This window comes from Nomascus leucogenys, chromosome 7b (genome assembly GCF_006542625.1).
Source record: "Nomascus leucogenys isolate Asia chromosome 7b, Asia_NLE_v1, whole genome shotgun sequence".
NCBI classification, from domain to species: domain Eukaryota; kingdom Metazoa; phylum Chordata; class Mammalia; order Primates; family Hylobatidae; genus Nomascus; species Nomascus leucogenys.
In genome coordinates this window covers 6,192,808-6,205,723 of record NC_044387.1, presented here as the reverse complement: position 1 = coordinate 6,205,723, position 12,916 = coordinate 6,192,808, and the positions used below count along the sequence as shown (strand labels likewise).

General features: G+C 46.6%; 1 protein-coding gene across 3 annotated transcripts in view; it reads right to left on the bottom strand.

The window, feature by feature from the left end:
* Positions 1-1,625: 1,625 nt before the first annotated feature.
* Positions 1,626-12,916, bottom strand: part of SHISAL1 (shisa like 1) — a 168,976-nt gene continuing 157,685 nt past the window's right edge. For all 3 annotated transcript variants that reach the window (XM_030815396.1, XM_030815394.1, XM_030815395.1), the window contains exon 5: positions 1,626-7,770. In XM_030815396.1, coding sequence (XP_030671256.1) covers position 7,770 — 1 coding nt within the window. In that variant the 3' untranslated portion in view covers positions 1,626-7,769. The remainder of the gene's footprint in view (positions 7,771-12,916) is intronic.

The following is a 12,916-nucleotide window of genomic DNA, read 5'->3' as shown; positions in this document are numbered from 1 at the left end:
CAGGCTGGTCTCAAACTTCTGGGATGAAGTGACCCTCCTGCCTCAGCCTTGCAAATAGCTGGAATGACAGGTGCAAGCCACTGTGCCTGGCTCTGTTTTCTGATGGTTGAGTTTTAAGAATTCTTTGTATATTTTGGCTAATAATCCTTTATCAGATGTGTCTTTTTGCAAATATTTTCTCCCGTTCTTTGGCTTGTCTCTTCATTCTCTTGATAGTGTTTCACAGAGCAGAAATGTTTAATTTTAACGAAGTCCAACTTATTAATTCTTTCTTTCATAGATCGTGTCTTTGGTGTTGTATCTAAAAAGTCATTGCCAAACCAAGGTCATCTAGATTTTCTCCTATATTATCTTCTAGGAGTTCTACAGTTGTGGGTTTTTTTTTTTTTCACTTAGGTCTATGATCCATTTTGAGTTAATTTTTTGGAGTGTAAAGTCTGTGTCCAGATTTGTATTTTTCCACGTGAATGTCTAGTTGTTCCAGCACCATTTCTTGAAAAGACTATTTTTCCTCCATTCTATTGCTTTTGCTCCTTTGTCAAAGATCAGTTCACTATTTTATGTGGGTCTATTTCTGGGCTGTCTGTTCATTGGTCTGTCTGTTCTTTTGCCAATACCACACTTTCTTATATAATCTGCTTTTAAACTCATTTACTGAGACCTTAATTTGGGTTATTATGTACTTTTTAAGAAATTTCTACAGTTTCTAATCGGCTCTTTAGAAAATTTCCTGTATCTTTTTTTATGGGTTTCAGATGTGATTTTATGTATTTGGAGCACAGTAAGTGTGGCTGTGTGAAGACACGTGTCTGACTGCTCCTGGGCTTTGTAGCCTCTCTGCCTGTCTCCTAATCCTTGTGCCTCCATTGCTTCTTCACATTGCTGCCTTGTGTACCTGGTGATCTCTGATTGTGTGCCAGGAAAGACACATTTGGTAAATTGTTGGCAGAAATATTTTGAAGCATCGGATGATGAGACCTCTCTGGAGGAAAATAGTATTTGCCACCATCCATTGTCTGGGGGTGCCAGCAGTCTGGTATCCCCGTCATCAGATTTCAGGTGTTGGGGGCCTCTGGGCCCCAGGTGAAGTGGGACTGGGTTGCAAGGCCTGGTGCAGCTTTTCTCCACGGTGCAGCCTGTCCCTTCTCCTGCATCCTCACTCCTCCTGCTGGCGGGTGGGGCCAGAATTGACTCTGTGTCCAGCGTGAGGGATGGTAGCTTTTCAGGAGCACAGTACTCATTAAAGGAGGTTACTCTGTCCTCTTGCCAATGAGACGACAAACAAGAGGCACCTGGCATGTCACACCAGGGGCCACAGATGGCATGCCATCTGCAGTGATGCCCACCCCCCACCCTCCACGTGCTTTCAGCTCTGTCTTGTCGGGTGCTAGCACCAGATTCAGGGCTCTGTCACTCTTCTCTGACCTTGCCCCTGCCCCTTTGGAGGTGGCATCCACCTGCCATTGGCATTGAGTGTTCAGGACGGACTCATGTGCCCAGCTCCCCCAACACCACCTTGGCTGGGATCCCAGCCCCTGGTCCTCCACCCTCCCCAACAGAGTGACATATTATGTGGGCACAGGTTCCCTTGAGCTCATTTTGAAACATCGAAGCAAACGTCAATCTAGGGAACAGTTGACATGACACTCCTTTATTAAAACCTAGGGACATTGTTATAAAAACTACTGTATATAAAGACAAAAGCAGAGCAACAGCGGTCAGTGAAAAACACATGATTATTCTTACATTCTAGTATTATTATTAGGAATATTGTTGGTTTTGGTTTTCCCGGTTATCAGCTCTCAGGGAGACCCCATGCCTGCTCACATGAAGTCAGAGTTTACAGGAGAGAAAATATTTCCATCCCCCCACCCCTGCCGCTGCATGCCCTTGTCCAGCTGGCCCTGGGGATGACACATCAGCCTTTTGTGGGAGGTTTCCTGCCTTGTTAAGGTGACTGAGCCCCTCACCCTTGCAGCCCCCACCTCGTTACTGCACATCGTCCAGACACTGACCACTTGGTTATTTGACTGTGAGGTATGCCGCTAGCTTTAAAACGGGAAATGGGGAAAAATAGGAAGCAACTGGGTATGAGAAACTGACGTGCAATTCCAAGAAGAGGCTCTCTCTGGGGCCACCAGCTTGGTTCCAGTTGTGGCCAGGGTGGCCATGTCATCTATAGTTTTTGATCCTGTGCTCAGGGTTGGCGCTGATCAATGATGTGGGATCCCGCACATTTTGGAGGCTGGTTTAGGGTCATTCAACGGGGCACCTCATTGTACAAACCCAAGGGTCACCGTTCTCAGTGCAGTCTATGTAAACAGTATCCCTGGGAGCCCATTACCATTTATGGGACAGTGTCGTGAATGGTGCCTCCTGGAGGTGAACCCTGCAGCAGCCCTGGATTTCAGTCTGTCAAGGGCAAATCTGTCAGGGCTTTGATGTGAAGATAGGAGTTTTAGGTACAGAGTAACTAACAGTCAAATCTGCTCATTCATGAAGCATCTATCTAGCACCAGCTGTTGGCTTGGACTAGAAACTGGGGTGGTGGGGGCAACGACACCTCCAAGGTCACTTTCATGGGTGGGACAGGTAAGTGTTCTGAATTCATTTTGTGAATCTGAGCATGTCTGTTACGCACAACTAGCTGTTTCACAGGTGGTCCCAGCTATAGCAGGAATGGCTCCCAGGGCCCGGCAAGCAGCAGGCGCTTGGCAAGTGTCCGTTGAATAGGTGAGGGAAGCGTGTGTCATCGAGTGAGTTTTCTAGGAGGATCCTGACCTCTTCTAGCTCGCCTGACTGCTTAACTTTAACATTTGAGCTTTTCGGGCCACAACCCCTAAAGTTGTTTGCATGCACTTAAGCACCAGCGTGGGACGTGTTGGTGCTACAGCAAGGAACTACGGCACTGTGCATGGCATCTGGCACATAGTAAGTACACAGGCTTGTCTTCCAGAGGGCACAGGGCATGGCCCCAGCCCAGTGATGCATTCCTGGACTGCAAAGGGCAGTGATCAGGGCGTCATCCACTCATGGCCTCTCTGACCATCCCAGTGCTGTGGGGGCCAGGCAGACACCCTCTGATGCCCACCACATGAGCAGGATGATTAAGAATTCCTGCAGTTTGCTTCCATGATTCCAACTGTGGATTTTCATAGCAGATGAAAACAACCCACGTGGATGTCTCCCTGTAGTGATAGGTTGCCCTTCAACATTGATAAGACATGTTCCCAATAACTCCATCCAGGTCTGTTCTTCCTTCCTTCTTACCTACCTACCTACCTAGACAGAGTCTCACTCTGTCGCCCAGGCTGGAGTGCACTGGTGCGATCTCAGCTCACTGCAAGCTCTGCCTCCTGGGTTCATGTTATGTTAATTTCAAACATGGGGGAAATCTGTAAATTCACTTCCGAAGGCTCTTCCTGTTGATGGGGACCAGTTCAGCCAAGTTGAAAAATTAAAATAAGCCAATAAAAAATTTTACAAGTCCGCACCCCCGGGGACCCTGTCTCCTTGAATGGCACAGTCTCTAATAGACACGGTGATTGTGAAAGCAGCCGAGCCAGCGGAGGGGCCTGGGTGGGGATGGCGGCTGTAATCCTGACCCGACCTGGACAGCAGCCTGTGGGGGAGTCAGTGCCAGGCCCAGCCACACCCACAGCCCTGGTCTCTTTGACATGACCTGAAGAGAGCTTTTGGTTTGATGGTGAACTGGGAACCATCTCCTGGCCAAAGAAGCCTGTTAACCCCCATCCCTGTCATGTTTTCCCTGACATTCCCAAGTCCTTCTCTTCAGCTCTTGGACAAAATCTGACTGAATCTTTCTGATGATGAGGGGAGATGCCACCCACCCTGGGAACACTGTCAGCTGCCTACTTGTTGCTTTCTAGAGCATTGGAGACAGCAAGAGGGACCAGATCTACCTGTGAAATCACCTGTGTGTGCATGTGCGTCCATGCGTGTGCATGCACAGCTGGTTGCATGTGCACGTATGTACTTGTGTTTTCAATTAAGGCCTGTTGCACATCAGCAATGGTCATGGTCAGGTGCTGGCCTGGCCACTGGAGCGGCCAGGTGAGGCGGGTGAGCAGGCTGCTTCTCTAGGTGCAGGGCATGTTCAGAGGCTAACTTGAGGGCAGCGAGCCAGTGGGCACTACCAGCTATTGGTTCTGAATAGAGATTCTGAAACACACAACAATCACACCGTACACAGACGAGAGGGAAAGCATAAAACTGCTCGTTAATTACACACAGTTCCCAGTGGGAAACAGTCCTTACAAACGCGGTAGTTCTGCAAAGCAGCCTCGAATGCAGATTCCTCTGTGGACATCTTGTCCTCTTGTGTTTTTCTTTTTGTATTATTATTATTACAAATTACATGGTGATGGACAGAAGCTCACAGTAAAAAGAAAAAGTAGGCAGCTTAAAAAATCAGGTTGGGGAGTTGCTAAAAAGTGGTAATTCTAGAAATCTATGCTTGAACTTGTCACTACCCTGCATCCATCTTGTTCTCAGGGACACTCTCCTCATTGAAGGACCTGCCAGCCACAACCACAGCAGGATGGGGACAGTGTTTATCACAATGACCTGGGGACCCATGGCATTTTGAGGAGCTCTTGACACCATTGGGGGATTGAATACACACACACCTGCTTTCCACACTGAGTGTTCACACCCACATGCACACTGTTCTCACCTGTCGGCTCCTCTGTGAGACAGCAAGTACCGTGACTGCCTGGTACCCTACCTCACACACTTGACAGGTGAGAAGCAGAGGCTCTGAGAGGTTAAGTGGCTCGTGGGGGTGACCTGCAGGAAGGAGGGTGCCGTGGCTGTCTGCAGTCTGCACCTGCCTTTGCCGCAGGCTATCTATACCAGGTGTGCTGGGTCTTGGTGATCTCTGCTGAGGCCTCCTGCTTGCCACAGAATGTTCCAGTCCTCAGCCTGGCTGCCCAAGAGGGACTTGGCAGAGCAGCAGGACCACAAACCCCATGGGTTTTTCAGTTATTCCTGAAAAGACCTCTTGCGGGGAGGGGGGCAGGCAGGAGGAATGTCCTCCTAGAAGGTTGTAAATCTCAAGGGATGCTTAGGTGAACTCCAGCTCTAGCTGTCTATTTGGCAGTGACCTCTGACCCCAGGTGTCCAGGAGAGGGAGGCAAGGCCACCAGTTCCTTTTTGGCAGATGAAGCACCTACAGAGCATCATCCAGGAGAGCAAGACACGAGGGTTGCAAACTCCTTAAATACCCATCTGACTCCTTCCTCTTACCGATCGGGAAACTGAGGTAACAGACCTTGCCTGAGGTCACGCTGTTCTCAGTGGCAGAGCTGATGTCAGAATCTGGGTCTTGGGCCCTCACCCCAAGGCTTCCTGTGCCTTCTGAGGCACTGCACATGGGACACAGCTGTGGCTTCCCCAGCTGGGCTAGTGGACAGGCTGTGCACCCCCTTATGGCAACATGGCCCTGGGCTGGCTCACATCAGGGGAGAGGAAGCCATGCCTTTCTCTAATCGAGACCCCAAGCGGAGCTTCTCCCACTTTGCCAAGCCATATGCCTGGACACTGGCAGCACTGCCTGGAGGAGACACCTGGACCCAAAGACTGAAGCCAGGGGCCTGGGTCTTCCACAGCCAACCTGTGTGATCCTGGGCAAGCCACTTGACCTGGCTGAGTCTGTCTTCTCGTCCATAAAATGGGGAAGAGTCCCTTCTTCATGGGGCTGTTGGGAGGATGGAGAGCCAGGCAGAATGGAGGAAGCTTTATGCCCTAGCAAGTTTGTTCTGCTTTTCCAAAGGCAGGGCAGGTCATTGTGTTTGCACAGCTTGACTGACAGTGGAGCCCAGAGCTGGGCACTATCACCCTCATCTCCTTCTGCCTTCCCTCTGGGTCCCCAGCCACCTGGCTTTCTTGTGCTTCTTTTTTGAAACCACCAAGCCTGTGGCTGCTGCAGGATCTTTGCACTAGCCGTTCCTTCTGCCTGGAATGCTATTTTCGTATCTTTAACGCCCATTACTGGCTCCTGTGTGTCATTCAAATCTGGGCTTCAATCATCTGCTCAAGAAGGCCTTCCCAACCACCCCAGGTCCACAAGGGTCTCACTCACATATCTCTCGAACTGAGTTCCTGGCACTGAGTTCCCGGCAGAGCACTCATCGCCCTTGCCACCTTCCTTCTTCACTGTCTTCCTGCCCCAGCTAGAAAGCTAGCACAGTGAGCAGGGACCTGCCTTGCTCACTGTCGTGTCTGGTGAAGGGTTGGGTGGTCAGGGTGAGAACCCTCGGTCTGATGAAATGAGGAAGCTGGGTTAGAGGACACACACATTTATTAAGCAGGGCCTCCCGAGCTAAGAGCTGGGGGAGATTCGGTATCACTAACACCCATGGAATGAGTGTGTCTACACTGGCAGCGTGGCCTTTGGAGATGTTTGTGATGATTTAGGTGATGCCATCTCATAGGTGCCCCAGGGCAGCGGGGCAGGAGTGGGGATGATTAGCTCTGTGGGTTGATGGTATGGGCATCTAGGTTTACGTGGAAGTCTCACTTGAAAGGGGATGGATTTCTAGAACCCTCCTCCCTGGGTTTCCATAGCCTCGTTACCCTTTCCAGCAAAGATCCATGTGTCTGTGTCTCCCACCAGATGGGAGGCTTCCCAAGGCCGAGATGAGGTCTGACTCATCTTTCGTTCCCATCACTGCCCAGCACGGGGCCTGGCACACAGCAGATGCTTGGCCAGAATGTGCTGAGTGGATGATGGTGGAGAACTCAGGGCGTGGTCTGTGGAGGCATCAAGGAGATGCTCCCAGCATCGTGCAGGGTGTGCCCTGGCTGGGGAGCATGTCAGGTCCAGAGAGTTGGAGCCTGGACTTTGGGTTCCTGCACCCCTGAGGTCAAATGAGGGGTTGGTCTCCTCCTAGCCATGTGGCCCTGGGCACCCCTTCCCCACTGTGAGCTTTTTCTGCAGGGGGTTAATCATACCTGCCTCCCAGGTGGGGAGAGAGAGAGAGTGCATGAAAACACTTAACTTGGTACCTGCCCTGTGGTCAGCCTGAGATGCGTCCCTTAGTATTACTATTGTTACAGAAACGAATTCTGTAAGAACCAACCCTGACTGGCATTTTCGAATCCCCAGTGCTCCCCGAGACACAGAGGGGCTGTACCCTGTGCTTAGCAAGAAGCTTGCGGCTTGGACATTGACGTGGATGAGAACCCCCAGCCGGAGGGTGACTCATGCCCATCAGAGAACTTGAGGGGCAAAGCCCCAATAAAAACCAACTAACCAAGCAAACAAACAAAAAGAACACCCCAAATCACACACGCGCACACACACGCACATTCAATATTCTGACACAAATAGCCCCAAGGGGCTGCTGTTGGAGGGAGCGGGGGCAAGGGAAGCTTCGGTTTTCGACCACGGGTATAACTCACAGGCCTCAATCTTCCTGGCTGGAATCAGCCAGAGTTGCTTTGTCTTCATCGTCCTGAGTCCACAATGAGTCACCTCTCAGAAGCCACCAGCCCAAAATAGGACTATTGCTTGCGGACAGGTGGCTCAGAATCCCCTCCCCTGCACCCCCAGCCCCTACCCCTGAGTTTGCTCCGTATCTCAGAAGTCCACGGAATGGGGCTTTGGGCACAGGCACCATTTCCTCCTCTGCCACCGCCGCTACCTCGGCTGTCGCTGGCATCTCTGTAGAAGTTGTTCTTCTCGGAGGCTGCACCGGGTGCTTCAGATCTCATCTCCCCCATCCTGAGGCACAGCAAAAGGGTTTTCTGGAGGAAATACAAGGAAAAAAAATATCACATGGTATCTCCTCTCCATGGGGACATTTCTCTCTGGCCTCAGTGCCAGAAAAAGCCAGGTTTCTTCTGAGCATGTGGGTTTTGTCTTCTGAACATTGTGAGCCATGTGACTTTAAGACTGGAAGCAAGAAAAAAACGTCTGCTATCATAGCTCCATATAGTACTAGAGCTCTGGCTCATGCAATAAGACAAGAAAAATAAGCATAGAATAGGACTGGAATAGAAGAACCAAAATTACAGTTAATTGTGGATAACTTACATAGAAAATTTAACAGAATCAACAGGTTAATTAGCAGAATGGAGAGTGCAGACATAGAGGTATAATAGTCAACCTATAAGATATCAGATCAATTTATAAAATGCAACAGTGTGCATTGACTTCAGCAATTACTAGGGTAATTATATGTCATGGCTTGGGACAGTCTCAATTAACACTTGTTCTGACATAATTTTTAATGTTGTTCCCCTTTTACCCTCAAAAGTATTCTGATTTGGCTGATAAATTATATGGTCACCATTGCTATAACAAACTAAATATTAAACACAGATACAGATACCATTCATATTGACAAAAATCATTATGTATTTTGGAATGACACTAATATACGACCATGTCATACAAAGCTATAAAGAAGAGACCAAGGTGCTCCTGGAATAGGGAAGAGCCAGGAGACCAGTGGAACAAGATCTACAGCGTGGAAACAGGTTTACGGGGCACTTATAGCTTTGATTGGCAGAGTCAAGTTTCAAACAAGACAATGAGGAAAAGAAATACAAGCTTCATTTGTGGAAAGCAGCATGAACCACACTGCCCTGTGTCTATTATAAGAGCAATTGCCCAGTCACAAATACTTACCTTCCCAGACTCCCTTGCAAGCAGGAGTGGTCACATGACCCAGTCTGGCTAATGCTGTGTAAGTGGGAGTCTATGGGGAAGGGGACATGAATCCAGGGGAAAATGAACTATCTTGCATGCATGAGAATGAAGGACGCTCACTAACACAGGTGGAATAGAAAAGCAGGCAGAAACTTGGTTCTGGTGGCAGCCCTGGACTGTCCCCTCCATACCATTGCAGTTGAATTTCTTTTACTTGCATAAATTGCATCTGGTGAGTGTTCTTAACTGATAAACCATCTTCAACCAAATGGAGAAGTCAAGGGAGTGGCTCCGACAAAGCCAGCAAAGCCCACCTCCCCAGAGTGAGTGATATGCCAAGAGGCAGAACCTACTCTCCACCTTTTGCATTAGTGGGAATGTGTACCGGGGCTAAGGGTGAGAGATTCTGTGGGGCCATCTCCTCTGCTTCACAGAACAAAGCCAGGTCCAGGTGCTCTCCATCACCTGCTTTGTTTTTCTCCATAGCACACACCTCTATCCAGCATACCACCTATTGTACTTACTTAATAGTTTATTGTTTGTCTTCCCCAAATAGAAAGTTAGCTACAAGAGGGTTAAGGTGATTGTGTGTTTTACACATCACTGCATTGCCGGGGCCTAGAACAGTAACTGGCATACTGCAGGGGATTAATAAATATTTGTCAAATGAATGAATAAACCAAGAATTTAAAGCCCAATGAACCATCTTTCAAGAATAAAGTCAACAGAAAAACATGTTGAACATATTTTTGAATTAAAGTTCCCATGACCCCTTCTTAAAAAAATTATTAAGGATACCCTTAGGCAAATCAAGAATGATTCAGAAAGGTTTACTATAAAAGGATGGGCAGATGATTTTTTAAAAGTTCTGTGGATGGATGGCAGTGATGGCTGCTGTATTAGTCCATTTTCACACTGCTGATAGACATACCCAAGACTGGACAATTTACAAAAGAAAGATTTAATTGGACTTACAGTTCCATATGTCTGGGGAGGCCTCACAATCATGGCAAAAGGAAAGGAGGAGCAAGTCACATCTTATGTGGATGGTGGCAGGCAAAGGGAGAGAGAGAGAGAGCTTGTGCAGGAAAATTCCCATTTGTAAAGCCATCAGATCTCATGAGATTTATTCACCATGAGAACAGCATGGGAAAGACCTGCCCCCATGGTTCAATTACCTCCCACCAGGTTCCTCCCATGACACATGGAAATTGTGGGAGTTACAATTCAAGATGAGATTTGGGTGGGGACACAGCCAAACCATATCAGTTGCCCTACAGTGAGAAGGTACTTAATGCCCCTGAACCGTATATTTAAAAATGGTTAAAATGGTAAATGTTATGTGCACTTTGCCACAATTCATAAAAAGGATGAGCAGAAACATAACAAATGCAATGAAGAGAAATCAGGGGTCAAGGTATAAATGGAGCCCTGCCAAGAGTGCCAGCAATGAGCGTAGAATTTGTGTAACTGTAGGACTGTTGCAGCCAATCTAAAAATTATGACCATCACAGAGAAGAATGAAACAAAACAGAGAACTGGCATAAATAATACAAAGTCGGAGCGGTGGAGATGAGAAGCAGGGAGGTAATATAAGTAAACTATGACATATTCATATATAGTTGGGGGTCTAAAGAATTGCTTAGAAGTTTAAAATTAGAGGCGTCAAGGTAAACAAAAAATATAATCAACTAAAATGATGGAAGGGAGATAAGAGGAGGGGAAGTAAAAGTATTCTAATTTTGATGCTTTTCACAGTAGGGAGAAAATAAATGTTGTCTGGAGAAATAAAAGGATTAAAGATATCATGTCATATTATAATTATGAAGATAACTATGGGATCAAAAGCGCAGCTTTCCAAATTATCTAGAAGACATACACACAGAAAATAAAACAGACAACAGAGACCATATGGTAAAAATTGACAACCCCCACAAAACTATAAAAGCAGAAAGCCTATCAAACAATGATGACAGAACTAAGACCACATGCATCTGCCATATCAGTAAATGTTAATGAGCCATACACACTTGCTTAAAAAAAAAAAGACTGATCACAAACAAAGGCACTGAAGGTAGAATGATTCAGCAAGGTTTCATAGAAAAGGATGGGCAGGGCCAGGTGCAGTGGCTCACACCTGTAATCTCAGCACTTTGGGAGGCCGAGGCAGGTAGATCACGAGGTCAGGAGTTCAAGACCAGCCTGACCAATATGACGAAATCCTGTCTCTACTAAAAATACAAAAAAATTATCCAGGTGTGGTGGTGGGTGCCTGCAGTCCCAGCTACTCAGGAGGCTGAGGCAGGAGAATCGCTTGAGACCGAGAGGCAGAGGTTGCAGTGAGCTGAGATCATGCCACTGTACTCCAGCCTGGGTGACAAAGCAAGACTCCATCTAAAAAACAAAAACAAAAAACAAAGTTCTACAGAGGGATGATGGTGATGGTTGCACTATAGTGAGAAGTACTTAATAACCCTGAACTGTATACTTTAAAAATGGCTAAAATGATAAATGTGCATTTTACCATAATTTTTAAAAAGGATGAGCAGAAGCATAACAAACAAATGCAAATGAAGATAAATCAGGGGTCATAATCTTAATATCAGACAAAGCTGAAGTCAGGGCAAAAAATATTGAATGAGAAAAAAGAAGGGCACTGTGTGAGGGTGAAGGATAAGAGTCACCATGAAGATCTAACAGTAATGAATGTTCATGTACCAAATAGCATAGCCTCAATATTCATAGAGCAAGACTGGAAATTTAGGGAGAAGCAGCAGAGTATGCTAGTATTAGTGCCTTTTTTTTTTTTTTTTGAGACAGTCTCACTCTGTTGCCCAGGCTAGAGTGCAATGGTACGATCTTGGCTCACTGCAACCTCCGTCTCTTGGATTCAAGCGATTATCCTGCCTCAGCCTCCTGAGTAGCTGGGATAACAGGTGTTCAACCACCATGTCTGGCTAATTTCTTTTGTATTTTTAGTAGAAATGAGATTTCACCATGTTGGCCAGTCTGGTCTCGAACTACTGACCACATGTGATCTGCCCACCTTGGCCTCCCAAAGTGCTGGGATTACAGGCATGAGCTACCATGCCCAGCCTAGTGCATTTTAATTCACCTTTCTCAATCCATTCCATATGCAGTTGGCAAAAACTGAAGTAAGGAGATATGGAGCCAAATAATCTAACAACTGTGGGTGTGTGTGTGTGTGTGTGTGTAAAACACAGTCTACCTTCATTCTATTCAAATGCTCTTGAAAGTGCACACACAAAAAGTGACTATCAGGCCACAAAGAAAGTAAATTCCAAAAAATAGAAATAAGACAACATTCTCTGATCACAATATACTAGAATTTGAAAATACTAATAAGGAAACCACAGACCAAACCAAACTTTGCCACCAAGAGGTCTATAAACACTTAGATAACCTTGAGTTAGAGAGAGGCAAAAAATAAAAACTGCAGAATATCTAGACAATAACAAAATATATATTTAAGGACCTGTGGGATGCAGCCGAGCCAATGCTAAGAGGAACATACATAGCCTTAAACACTGATCTTATTAATAAATAAGAATGAATTGCCCAACTCAAAAAGTTAGAAAAGACAAAATAAACCTAAGAAAGACAGTAACAATAAATAAAACAGAAATGGAGTTAACAGCAAAAGAAAGGAACTCAACTCCATGTTTTTTTTTAAATTTTAAATTATTAGTTTTTTTAGAGACAGCCTCTTGCTCTGTCACCCTAGCTGGAGTGCAATCACAGTTCACTGCAACCTCAAACTCCTGGGCTAAAGTGATTCCCCTGCCCCAGCCTCCTGTGTAGCTAAGACTACAGGTGTGCACCACTACACCCAGCTAATAAAAAAAAATTTTTGCAGGGATAGGGTCTTGCTGTGTTGTCCAGGCTGATCTTGATCTCCTGGCCTCAAGCAATCCTCTTGCCTTGGCCTCCCAAAATGCTGGAATTACAGGCATAAGCCATCATCCCTGGCCCCAACTACTTGTTCTTTGAAACACAATGAGACATGTTCACTGCTGAGGAATCTAATGAAGCAGGAGATATAATATGTAGAAGGTGGAGGTGACTGCTTGGAAGGATTCTCTGCACTTTTGCTCTCCAGCTTCACTTCTCACCATCGCTTAGCCCCTCCCAAAAGACTTTTCTTCCAACTTCTCTGCAGAATTTGCCCTTGTCAAGGTCACCAAAGACCTCTGTGTTAATAAACCCAGTGGTCAATTC